The sequence below is a fragment of the Euprymna scolopes genome, chromosome 38, assembly GCF_053919585.1.
Source record: "Euprymna scolopes isolate OS-2025 chromosome 38, ASM5391958v1, whole genome shotgun sequence".
Lineage (NCBI taxonomy): Eukaryota > Metazoa > Mollusca > Cephalopoda > Sepiida > Sepiolidae > Euprymna > Euprymna scolopes.
The window spans coordinates 16,538,809-16,552,480 of NC_136519.1; the positions used below are offsets into that span (position 1 = coordinate 16,538,809).

General features: G+C 33.5%; 1 protein-coding gene and 1 pseudogene across 1 annotated transcript in view; one reads left to right on the top strand and one right to left on the bottom strand.

Annotated features, from left to right (window-relative positions):
- Nucleotides 1-13,672, top strand: part of LOC145263078 (coiled-coil domain-containing protein 148-like) — a 415,858-nt gene that overhangs the window by 204,975 nt on the left and 197,211 nt on the right. Inside the window, exon 11 of the mRNA XM_080119947.1 lies at nt 11,591-11,641. Within this exon, the coding sequence (XP_079976073.1) occupies nt 11,591-11,641 (51 nt within the window). The remainder of the gene's footprint in view (nt 1-11,590; nt 11,642-13,672) is intronic.
- LOC145263466 (U2 spliceosomal RNA) lies at nt 4,870-5,017 on the bottom strand (annotated as a pseudogene).

Here is a 13,672-nt window from a genome sequence, read left to right on the forward strand (position 1 = left end):
TTCACGCATGCGCATTCGTGAGACAGTTGACAAAGAAATAAAAATCCGATGTTTCAAATTTACAATTTTGACTCTTTCCGCATAAAAACCGATTATGAAGTTTTCCACATGTCTGTATACCCTACATACAAAATTTCAAGTATGTAGCTCAAAAATACGTTTTTTTTTTTTTTTTTTTTTTGTACGTACCATGGTGGTTGGTAGTTATGCTTACCACGTTTTCCTTCAGATGTTGGCGAATTGTAATGTTCAAATGTCCGAACGCTTGACCAGCGTCTTCAACTAAATGAGACATTTGAACATTACATTTCGCAAACATATGAAGCAAAACGTGCTGAACATTATTACTAAACGCTATGGTACGTAAAAAAAAAAAAAAAACAAAAAAACAAACAAACGAGAAACACATATGTGTCCTTATATAGATTCTGTTATAAAGCGAAATATTGAATTTAATTTTAATAAATGATTATGTTTGTTTATTGGGGAAAAAATCTGCACTTGTTTTGGTCTTTAAACCGTTTAATTTATAATTATGCATTCCATATCAACAGTGCTTTTAAACATAAGATCACACACACACACACACACACACAGACACACACACACATGTATATATATATATATATATATATATATATATATATATATATATATATATATAAAAGTGAACGTGTCTGTCTGTCTGTCTGTGTACATTTCCCTACGCAATAACTCTGTCAATTTTTAGTCTATAGACTCGAAATTTGAAATACCGGGTACTGAGATTTGGGAAAATCGATGTGACGGGTGTCAGCCAGAAATTTGGCTGTTAAGGGGTCAAATTTCAACGATTTGACCTTTAAGAACTCTACCAAACCTCTCCGACAATTTTGGGTCTAGACACTTGAAATTTTAGATATAGGTTCCTTGAATCTGGATCTAACTTAATAAAGTGATTTGAGCCCGAAACTATAAATGTTAAGGGGTCATAATAGAGGTCAAATTAAAAAAAAATTTACTCTTTTTTTTTTTTTTTTTGCTCAGCATACACCTCCAAACACCCGGGCAACGCCGGGCTGAAATGCTAGTATATATATATATATATATATATATATATATATATATATATATATATATATATATATATATATATATATATATATATATCTTTTTAATAATGTTTAATATCCATGACCATCAATGTCATGTGTACTATAATCAGAGTGGCTACATAATATACCATTCCATTCGTCACATGGATTCTAGTAACAGTTGATTCTTACATTACACTCTAACCAATGCAGCTTTCGTAAACAACTATGTGTCATTCACGATTCTCTAATATAATCTCTTCTGCACAATTATATAAATGCAAATTTGTGTGTGTGTGTGTGTGTGTGAGTTCGTTCCTTATAGACTCCAAAACGGCTGAACAGATTTTCTTTAAAAATTAACTTTAGCTCAACGAAGTTTCCGGTCATGGTTATGGTCTTTAGCGTAGTTTCAAGTGAGGGCCACATCATGCCACCTCACATCTTCGAAGCCGGCTTGAAAGTCAACGCCAAAATGTACCTGGATGTGCTGAAGAGTGTGGTGATCCCCTGGTGCAATCAGGTGGCCTCTGGCAAACTCTTTGTGTGGCAACAGGACTCGGCGCCGGTCCACAATTCCAAAGAGACTCAGGCTTGGCTTCAGAAGGAGTGCTACCACTTTGTACCCTCCTCTAACTTCCCCCTCTCCCCCCGACCTAAACCCGCTGGACTACTTCGTTTGGTCATACGCCAAAAACATCACCAGCATGACCTCCCACAACACCAAAGTCAGTCTGATCGCTACTATCCACCGAATATTCACCAAGCTTCCGCCGGCGCTTGTGGAAAATGCATGCTCCCAGTTCAAGACCCGCATCACGGCGTTGACTTAAGGCGGCTACATTTAATAAATGTCAGCTCCATTACATAATCAAGTTACTTTGATTGATTTATTCAATAATTTTAAAAATAAAGCTGTAATGTTGCTTTCCTTATGACGACAACTTTATCGTTCTACTCTGCATATTTGCATGTGATTATCTCCACTCGATTTTATATACATAATGAAAAATTATTAATTGACGAATGTTTTAATGTGTTTTTCTTATAAGGTGCAGCGAACTACGCATTATGGTATCCGTTCGATTCACAGTAAGGAATTAATACAGATTAGTTACCACAATATCAGAATTCTCTATAAGGCTGGCGGCTATCGTTAAGAGTCGCACTTATTTATTCATAAAGCCATTCTGTAAAAAGCAAATAAAACAATAGAAGTTTTATTCAAACAGTCTTTATGTAACTTTTATAACTAAATTATAAATTTTTATAATAAAAATATGTTTATGAACTGTTTTTTTTTTATCCAACAAGTGTTAGTATTTTTCACATCAAACATAAAAATAGAAATGTTATAAAAATATTTATAAACTGTTTTTTATATATGTTTATGTCTCGTTCTTTTTAATCAAGCAAAAATCAGTTCATAAATATATTTAAACAAAACTGCTCATAAATATTTTTTAAACAAAATCCCATTGGAAAAAGTAGTCATAAAGAACAGATCCAACATTCAAATTTATTATGTCTGGACTATTAGCCACTGCCTTATGTAACCTTAGAATGACATTTTAGACACATTTAGTCGTTATATTAAAATCCCACATTTCATCCCCGGATCAACATCATCACAATCGCAACTATCTTTAGAGGAAGGAGTTCCCAATTTTCCCTCTAAATATTAAGTAGTCCTACCGTCCCCGGTCGGCACAGGAAATAATTCTGCACTTTCGACAAATATGGGGCTTCATCCTTCGTAATTGGATCATAAACTCATAGACATAATATAATATTTTCCTTTTCTGATTCCAAAATTATAATCTCGCTCAATCCGATTTGCTGAGCTCTGACTATTTCTATATTTCAGATTAACGGTAGTCGCATGCTAAACAAACGCTCATGTTCAAATATGATATCTACCTTTGGCCTCTGAGTAAATTGCTGCGATCATTTTTTTTTACATTTTACGACAAAAGCTTGCATTTCCTTTCTGTTTTTCTCTCTCTGTCTCATTCTCTCCCCCTCCCTCCCTATCTTTCTAACTCTCTCTCTCTCTCTCGCATTTGGTCTCTCTCTCACTTGCTTTCTCTCTCTCTCTCTCTCTCTCTCTCTATTTCGCTCACTTTTTACATTTCTTTTTATACCGAAGACAAAATAACAAAAAACATTTCACAGCGATGCCGAAGAAAAAAATGTATTTCCTCTCTCTCGTTCGTTCGCTCGCTTTGTACATTTGTTCTAGTAATTAATTATATTTTTCCAACATAGTTACGTTTTTTAACATACTTTATTTAAACATACATTACTTTAACCTGCACGATCTATTAAGATCGTCGCCGAATTAACAGTAAATGTTTCGGCAATATGATCTACTGGATTCTCAACATTGAGCATACGTTAACATTTTTATAGATGGGAGTAAATTTTTACATTAGGAGCACCTCCACAATTTTTTTTCGAATGAGGACTTTTGGTGGTTTTCGACTATGCTCATTAAGAAACTCTCATTCAGATTATGCGGAGTCAAATACTTATAGAGATATAAAAACCTGTATTATGCACTGTAATTTACTGGCTGTCAGGTGTGTACGCACGCGCAATAAACAAAACTGCTTTTCTCCTACAGACATGCCCCCCCGCCCAATTTTTATAGCATTTGCGGGTGGTTATGATGACAACGCTTATCATGGTTCAATTTTGCGGAAATTACTTTTACATCCCCCCCAAAAGTGGGTAGACTACTACTACTTCATCGCTACCAGAACGTAAGATTTTTACGTTATTGTTTTGCGTCGAAAGAAAGTGTGTTCATTCTGATGGTGTTAATTTCGATCAATAAGTTTTTGTCCGAGCCAAGATATCTTAATCTGAATTTAAAAGTAAAAAACCGCCAAGCTGCTATATATATATATATATATATATATATATATATATATATATATATATATATATATATATATATATATATGTATATATATATGTATATATATATATATATATGTATATATATATAATTATATATATAATTATATATATATAATTTTATATATATGTAATTATATATATATATAATTATATATATATTATATATATGTATGCAATACGTTTTCAATTAATATTAATAATTTTTATGCCTACAGACACTAGTGTTTCATCCTTACACAATCACAGTATAGGACGTGATAATTACCACTGGTTAAGCTATTCAAACTCAGTCAATAAAGCCAATATTTGCTTCGCGGGATAGTGTTTTTCCTTTGGGCTACCGGCATTATACATGTATGTATGTATGTATGTATGTACTTATAGACATTTGATAACCATACATTATATTTATGCATACATATATACATATATATGTGGGTGTAGCTGATACTTTAAATATAGGTTTGTATAAAAAATACTGACAAATGATGATTGTAGACAAATATGTACAGATGTTACATTTTGAAACGCACGAAATATGAGGAACATTGACAAATAATGACGTGTGTGTGTGTCCAGCTGTTTCGTTGAATTATAATCCACAGATGTATATGAAATATTGACAACAATCATCTAGCCATCCACCTAAATATCTAGGCACATACATACACACACACATACATACATACATACATACATACAAACATACATACATACATACATACATATAACCTTATATTTGTATTATTTTTCTAGTTATGGTTATTAACACTATTCTTACTCATATTTAGTATATCCATTTATCTGTATTGATTTATGCACCTTTAACTCCATATCTCCATTTGTTTGCTTACTTTATTCTATGTATGTGTATGAATATATATATATATATATATATATATATATATATATATATATATATATATATATATATATATATACTGGTAAAATTATTTTAAGTGCAGCATCTGCAGAGCAGATACTACACTTTGATCCCGGCCCGAAGGCCAAGAACTAATGGGTTCATTATATTCACTGCTCATCATTTGGTAAATACTGAATATTTCATTAAAATTGGTTAATTTCCTGATTTTTATGAATTTTTAAGTAAAGGGAGGGGTTAAAATGCTTTTACATTTTGAGCATCGGCTATTCATTTTGCACGAATCTATATTATATTATTAGTGCTGTAACGATTAAAAAACTTTCCTTGTGTCCGAATACACTTTATGTAAAATTATAAATGTTTAGACTTAAGATTGGCTGAGTAATTTGGTAGAGACCGTTGAGCTCAAATTTGTTAAAACTTTAGCCCCAATTTTTACTCCTTGACTTTTATTGTTTTGGGCTCAAATAAAATTAAAAGTTTGATTCATATCTAAGTAACTTACATCGAAAATTTCAAGTGTTTAGTCCCAAAACTGACGGAGGAGTTTGGTAGAGTCTTCAAAGGTCAAATAGTTGAGCTTTGACCTCTTTACAGCGAAGAATATTCCCAAATCTCAATACCCCTCATGTCAAATTGCGAGTCTGTAGATTGAAAACTGTACACACACAGATACACACAGATGCATACACACACAAAGACAGACAATTTAACTTATATATATATATATATATATATATATATATATATATATATATATATATATATAAATACGGCATAATCAATTTCACTTTATATATATATATATATATATATATATATATATGTACGAGCAAATTGTTCATAAAACATGTTAAAAACACTTTGAAAAAGAGTTAAAAACATATTTAATCTGAAAAGGAAACACTTAATAAGTGGATATTCCTTAATCCGCGGAGTTTCGAAGAAATACTTTCCTTCTCATCAAAGGGTAGGAATTAGAAAAATGCGGAATCGGATTTTACTTGCAAAAGTATTTGATGAAACTGCAAGTAAGCCAAAGATCTTACTTGATAACAAAAAGTGAAGCAGAGGGAATATGGTGAAGAAAAAGGTGATTTCACGTGAATGGATAGTCTGGTGAAAGGTAAATTATCCAGTGACGGTAAAATTCAATATATATATATATATATATATATATATATATATATATATATATATATATATATATATATATATTTCATTGCTAAAATTGGTGACCAATTTGGCAATTCCAGGTGCTGTATGTAGGAGGACGTCGACACCTCCATGCAAAAGAAAGTTGCAAAAACCTAACGTCGTCATCTCCCCTAACGAGGATATACATGCGACTGGTGACCGCTTGTGAATTTCATACTCCCATGAAACTTCCTCCTTCGGAGGAAGCCGGTTAAACCCAAATAGGGTTGATCTGACTGCACACACATGACGTACACACACACACACACACACACACACACACACACATATATATATATATATATATCTATATATATATATATATATATATATATATTAACTAGCGAGGAGCTCCCGGTTTTGCCCGTTCGTAAAATATACTTAAATATATTTTAATTTGTCCAGATTTCGTATGTATTATTTTAATATCGTGATTTCAAAATTAAAAAAAAGTATTTGGGTACCATCAGCTAGACTCGAAGCCAAAAGCAACACTGTAACATTCAAAGCTGGTGACGTTACCACTGAACTAAATTGACACGCATATAAACAGATTAAAAATTAAAAATAAACTAAGATGAATGTACAAAATGGTTAACGATTTTTTCCATTTTTACCCATTTTTGACCCCTTAAAAACTATTTCAACCGGCTAAAGACACATGAAAGACTGGCCCATAAAAAATTTGATCATTTGAGGCCGCTAGTGAGTACTTTGACTTTTAGTTTCGGAGGAGATAGAGTTTGAAAATAAGGAGACAGGCAGACAGGCAGACACATAGCCTTTTATATATTAGATATGTATATAATTATTACGGCAGATAGACAGACAGACATATTGCGTTTATATATTACACTAACGGAAAGGTCGTAAAATACGTTTAATTTATTTTAATTTGACAAAGATTTCATATATATTATCATAGAGCAGTGATTCAAAAATGGAAAAAAAAACTAGTATTAGGGTGCCATCAGTTAGAATCGAAACTGAAAGCAAAACTGTAGCATTCATAGCTGGTAACGTTACCATTGTACCAACGGGTCACGCATATGGACTGCTAAAATAAACAAAGATTAATGTAAAAAATGTACAACAAGTAAAAACATTTTTTTAACCATTTTTGACTCTTAAAAACTGATTTAACCGGCTACAGACCCATAAAAGAAGGGTCTATAAAAAATCCAATCACTTGAGGCCACTAACCCATTTCTATTATTTTTAGTTTCAGAGAGATAGGGTTTGAAAATATGAATGCAGAGAGATAGACAGACACACACACATACATACATTATGCTTTTATATATTATAGCCTATATTAGACTAAAGGGGGTGTGCTGGCTTTGCGAGGTCGTAAAATATGATTAACTATGATATTTTAATTTGCAAAGATTTTGTATATACTATTATAGAGTCGTAATTTCAAAAGCAAAAGAAAAAAAAGAAAAAAGTATTTAGTGCCATCAGCTAGAATCGAAACCGAAAACAAAAATGCAGCTTCTAAAGCTGGTAACGTATCCACTGTACCAACGTGACACGCAATGAAACTGGTTAAAAATTAAAAATAAACTAAGACGAATGTGAAAGATGTGTTACGATTTTTAAAAATGTAACCATTTTTTACCCTTAAAAACAATTTTAACCGGCTAAAGACCCATAAACGAACGGCCCATAAAAATTCCAATCATTTGAGGCCGCTAGCGTCGCTCAGTTACTTTTAGTTTCGGAAGAGGTTTGGCCCTGTTTATTTAAAATTGCCATATATACGGGATTATCGTGTAAATTTGACTAAACAGATTGTTAGAAGTTTTATTAATCACTTCTACTCGGTTTCCTTGCGTTTGGTATATAATAGAACTGCTTTTCTTTCTTATAGCAAGGATAGTTTGCCTTACATCCATAACCGTAATATTATTTATGAATTTAAATGCCACCGTGATGCTGTTTATGTGGGCCTGACTTCTTTGCATTTGCAGACTAGTATAAACCAGCATGTTCCATTCAAGATTAGACAGGGTAGGGTAGGATCTGTGAGTCTCCCCTTCTCTACGAATTTGGACTTCGTTATTGGTCAGCATTTGAATGAAAATCTAAGAGAGTGGTTTGAGGTTTTAGATACAGTTGATTCTAAAAATCAGTTCAAAATCAATCTTGATCGCTATTCGTAAACCTTCAAAAGGAGCACATAAATACGCTGAATCTCTTTGGGGAATTTTGACTTCCCGCTTATTTTTTTCTACCACGCGTTTTTTTTTTCTACGCAAATGTTTAGTTTAATTGCTTATTATAATCTGTTCTGGCACTTCGAATACTCCCCCGTGGCTCTTTACTTTCGTTAATATCACTTTTTGATTATACTATCACTTTACTCCTGATCAGCTGATAGTTAAAAGTGCACCAGAGAGTTTCCCGCCTATAATGTGTACAGGTATTTATAAGTCCTGTACCTGTAAACAGTTAATGTACATGTGCATACAGGAATAAAAAAAACAAACCTTTTTCTAAATAAATAGTTTTTTAAATAAAACTGTTATTAAATAGAAACCCATTTTTTTTTCAAATAGTAAAAACTTGATTTATAGAAAGGCAAATATATATGAACTTTTTAAATAAAAGTAAAAATTCTAAAAAGATTTATAAATAAAATGTCTTTTAAAATGTTTATTCGTTTGTTTTCTTACAGAAAAACATATAAATATGTTTTTATGCTGTAAATTTTACAAGAAAAAATACTTTTTTCGTTCTTTAAAGTTTTCTAAATTTAAAACAGTATTTTTAATGTAAGTATTATCCGTTTCTATCTGCTAATTAGTGAAATCGTTAAACGTATTTTTAAAAAAGGTTTTACTTACAAACACAACATATTATTTCGGACATTTGAAATAGTGAAACATTTCTTTATAAGCATTTCTTTTTCAAGAACTTTACATCATGTTTATTCATTATATAGCTAATCTTAGTTGCATTTCGTCAATTTGATCTCACTATCAATGCAATCTTCTACCTGTATGAGAACCAAATAGTCCTAAAATGGAATTCTGTCACCAAATCTGAGGAGAAGCTGCTCGAAGCACCTTCTCCTGTCTGGACAGATTACAAAACAAACTTCGAAATCTAGTAAGCGATCTCATTCTCTTCTCCATGCTCTCTCTTTCTCACAGAGGAGACGCTGTGAGCCTATCTCTGCCCTCTCCTTATTTTCATGGCAGGTGCTCGACTGAGCTTCATTATATAGACCCCCTCTATTGTTAAACCGACTGGATACAACAAATGTCAGAAATGTATCTTGCTCTCTATCTGTGCCTGAAACTAAACGGAAATTCCATGAGCAGAGCTTTTTATTTTCGAAGAAGTGTACGTCTGTGGAACACAATACCACGGAGTTGCTTCCCAGCTTACTATGAGAGCCAAATACATCCTAGGATGGAGTACTGTTGCGAGCCAGTGTCTGATCTATCGTTATTTTCATCGCAGATGCTCGTCTGAGCTTTAATCTATGGTGCCCCAGTGCCAAACTTTCATTTAAAAAACACTCGTCCAGCTACAGCCACTATCAAGAATTTTCTCTACTGTCAATCTGTGCCTACACCTAAACACAGATTCCATGAACAAAGCTTCTTTCCTAGAACTGTCCGCCTGAAGAATTTTGCTCCGCTGGCCTGCTTTCCAGCTCACTGCAATATGGTCGTTTTCAAGTCCAATATAAACAAATTCTAGCGAATTTCATCCACTAACGATTACTATGCTGTTGCCCCCGTGACCCCCATGCATTCATTAACCCTTATACCCAGGTCTTGATAAGTGGTGACTCACTGGTAAAAAAAAAAGAAGGAAACTTAATCGAAGACAAAATTCCCAGCTTTCGTCTTGATTTTCATAGTGGAAATATTTAGCAGAAGTTCTGAAACTTTATATCACATTCAGAAACATGGCAGACGGTATATAAGAATAGCACACGCAGAGTACAAAGGAAACGCTGCATTTCATCAGCATCGTTGCAAAGTGCCGACCTTGGAGCCATTGCTTAATTTGCGCATGCGTACAAGAGTACACAACTAGAGAATCTCACAGCAAGTTTATTTTTTTAATTTTACATGAATTTGGTGATGACTAACGACATTAAACTTAAGGTTGTATAATGTACACATAAAAAGAAATAAAATAAAAATAATAATAGAACGGACAGATTATTAGTTTTTTTTTTCGATAATACTAAACAATATTAAATAGAAATATATTGGGATGCTCCAATTCCACAGTTCTATTCTGAACTTAGGTGACACGGACCAAATAATATTCGATATCAAACTTAAGCTTTACAGACTAAATATAAAGCCGCTTAAAACGTAGGTGTAACAGGCTGAAGAATATTTTATTTCAAACTTAAGCTTGTAAGATCAAAGATGATGATATTTGAAACAAGTGTTACAAACTGAATAATATTTAATTTAAAAAACTCAAGTTCGACAGAACAAAGATAATACTATCTAGCCCTGTTGAACTATTAAAGGACTTAATTTGGCTTGTCTTTTTGAAGTCCAGCGGATTGAACACTGGTGGTGAGATTTCTTTCATGTCTGGTCTTTTTTTTTTTTTTTTTTACAAGGGTGTCACCACTTATCAAGGCCCAGAGGCCACTCGAGGATAAGGGTTAATAGGTATACATTAGTCATTGTAATTTTAGCATAGTAAACAGTGGGAATTTTGTAACTTGGATTACTTAGGGCGACGATTCAATTAGAACTTGTTCACATTAGACTTTTTCTTTTTTTTTTTTTCATAGATATCAACTCATTATCAAGGCCAAGAGGCCACTCAAGGATAAGGGTTAAAGAGTGTACAGTAGAAATTGGACAATATAATAATCATTAGTAATGAAAATTTGTTAAACTTGATAACTTATATGGAACGGCTCATCAAGAACTTATTTACGTTAGACTTGAAGACAACCATATTGTAGTCAGCCGGAAAGCAGGAAAACGGAAGACAATTCCACAGGCGTGCAGTTCTAATAAAGAAGCTTTGTTCATGGAATCTACGTTTAGGTTTAGGCACAGATAAAGAGTGGGGGGAATTATTGATAGTGTTTACAGCTAGACGAGTGTTTCTTGTGAAAGTTTTGCGAGGGGGGACCATAGATTGAAGCTCAGTTGAACACTTTCCATGAAAATAACGATACATCAGAGACAAACTCGCAACATCTCTTCTGTGAGATAGAGGTTGCAAGGAAGAGAAAAGGACATCTCCTACGAGGCCACGAAGTCTATTTTGAACTCTATCAAGGCAGGACAAGTCCTTTCTAGCAGCTCCTGCCCAGATGTGGCAACAGTATTCCATGATTCTACTTTCCTCTCTCTTTTTTATGGTTATGATTAGCTCCTTTCATCAAATGGCTTCATGCATTGTCTGGATCTACTTCCATAAAAACCAAGCAAAAAAGCAATAAATAAATGGATATGTTACTCATGAGAAATAATTTTCTTTTATTTTTCGTTTTTTTTTTTTCCAAAAGGTTCGCGTCATTGCTGATTGGAATCCAGCAAGAGTTCACTATGGCACAGAGGTAAGTTTTTAAGCCTGATTCCCCATTAAAAAAATTATAGAAAAATTTTTGGCTACATATATACATACATGTTTCTGTTAAAATTTCCTTAGAAATCAAACATCATTGAGACAAATTCAACAATGAAGCTGCTTCAGTTTTTCATTTCATTTTATCGTAAGATCTGACCCGAAAATGTTGGATCTCTAAAGAAATCGCAACTAAAACATGTATGTAAAGGTCTATGACTTCCTTCGCCGTATGTAATCATTTATTTAAGCTCCTTAAATTCATCAGCGTGGGCTCAGTTTCCATTACTGATTAAAATTAAAAACTGAAGTTTTTTTCTTACGATTTATCAAAAGTCGTCTACTTTGCTTTTTATTGGCTAAGCGCGTTTATTATCACTTTTTAATTGGCTAATGAACTTGATCAGCACTCAACAAATTCCGATGGTTTACATCAGATTCCAGTCGAGCTAGAGCGGACATTTAAGGAAATCGGAACTGAACCATGTATGCATATATGTAGCCAATGATGTTTGTTTAAGAAAATCCGATGCGCAATGTGCTAGAGAACAAAGAAACTGCTTCAGTTTTTCATTTCATTCCATTGTAAGATTTTAACCGAAGATGGATTTCTAAGGAAATCGCAACTGAAACATGTATGCACATATGGAGCCAATAATGTCTATGTATGGAAATTCGGTGTTCACGGTACAAAAGAACAACGAAACTGCTGTAGTTTTTCATTTCATTTCATTGTAAGATTTGAGTTGAATATGTTAGATTTCTAAGGAAATTTCAAATAAATTATGTATGTATGTAGGAAATAATGTTTGTATAAAAAACGAAAATTATATTATAATAATGCTCTTCTTGTCATGTACACTTTTTGACAAATACCAGGGTTTCATTGAATTTACACCGAGGATACTACAGCAATACAGCTGTTCTATTACCATAATACAAGTGCAGAACAGATTCTTGGCACCCTTAGTTCCAAAGCCTTGCTGGATTTTACCGTTTTGTCGAACTGTTCGATTTCATCTGAATAATAGTTTACTCTCCCTAACTCACTAATTATACACCTGCATATCCTGCAATCGCTTTTAGCAGTTCAACTTTTTCTGCGATGGAAATGGATTTACTTAGATTTAGCAGCACGACTGTCACTTGAAGTTGTCTATGAAGCCACAACTAGGATTACATATAAGCAAAATAAGATATAATCTCAAAATAAAGGGAGACCCCCCGTCATATTAAATATTATTTGGATTCATCAGACTATTGCTCTCATCTTGAGTAACTTTTTCACAACGTTTCGGTTGATGTAACTTCCAACCTTTTTTAGGTGTATCTTATCAAACTCGGGAATGTTTCTGTCGAAATCAAGAATTTGAACAGAATTTCGGAATGGAAGCCTTTATTTACTTCACGGGGGTAGCATACTCTTGTTCCGTCAGCCATGACTGGAGAGAGTTCGACAGAAACATTCCCGAGTTCGACAAGATATACCTTAAGAAGTTCAAAGGTTACTGTTCTTCTGGTCTCAACTCGAGAAAAATCGTAGCAACGGGCCAAAAAAAGTGTGGCTTGAAATCCAACAATGTGACTAGCACCGACAATCGTCAAAGACACGGATTCACTGCCGTACTTCTCGACTCAAGGTGCTTTTATACAGCCTGTAATTCTCTTCATTTGTGTGTGTGCGGCGTGATTTCGCGAGACTTTACGAGACCACAGTTCATAAAACTACGGGCGCCATCTTTGATCTCTCTCTTTCTCGCCCGACCCCGCCCGACGCACACTTTCTTTTAACTTTAACCAACAGTTACATCGACAGAAACGTTGCGAAAATGACACTCAAGATGAAAACAGTAGTCCGATTAATCCAAATAATACGAATAACCAATCTTCATTTAAATAATTGAGACACATAATATCAGGTTCAGCGTAAACAAATTGGTGATGTGCTGTGCACAGAATCATCTGTTGGCCGCCCAGTAAAATAGTCTGCCAGCAACAGGATTATAAAGTTGGTATTGCGTCA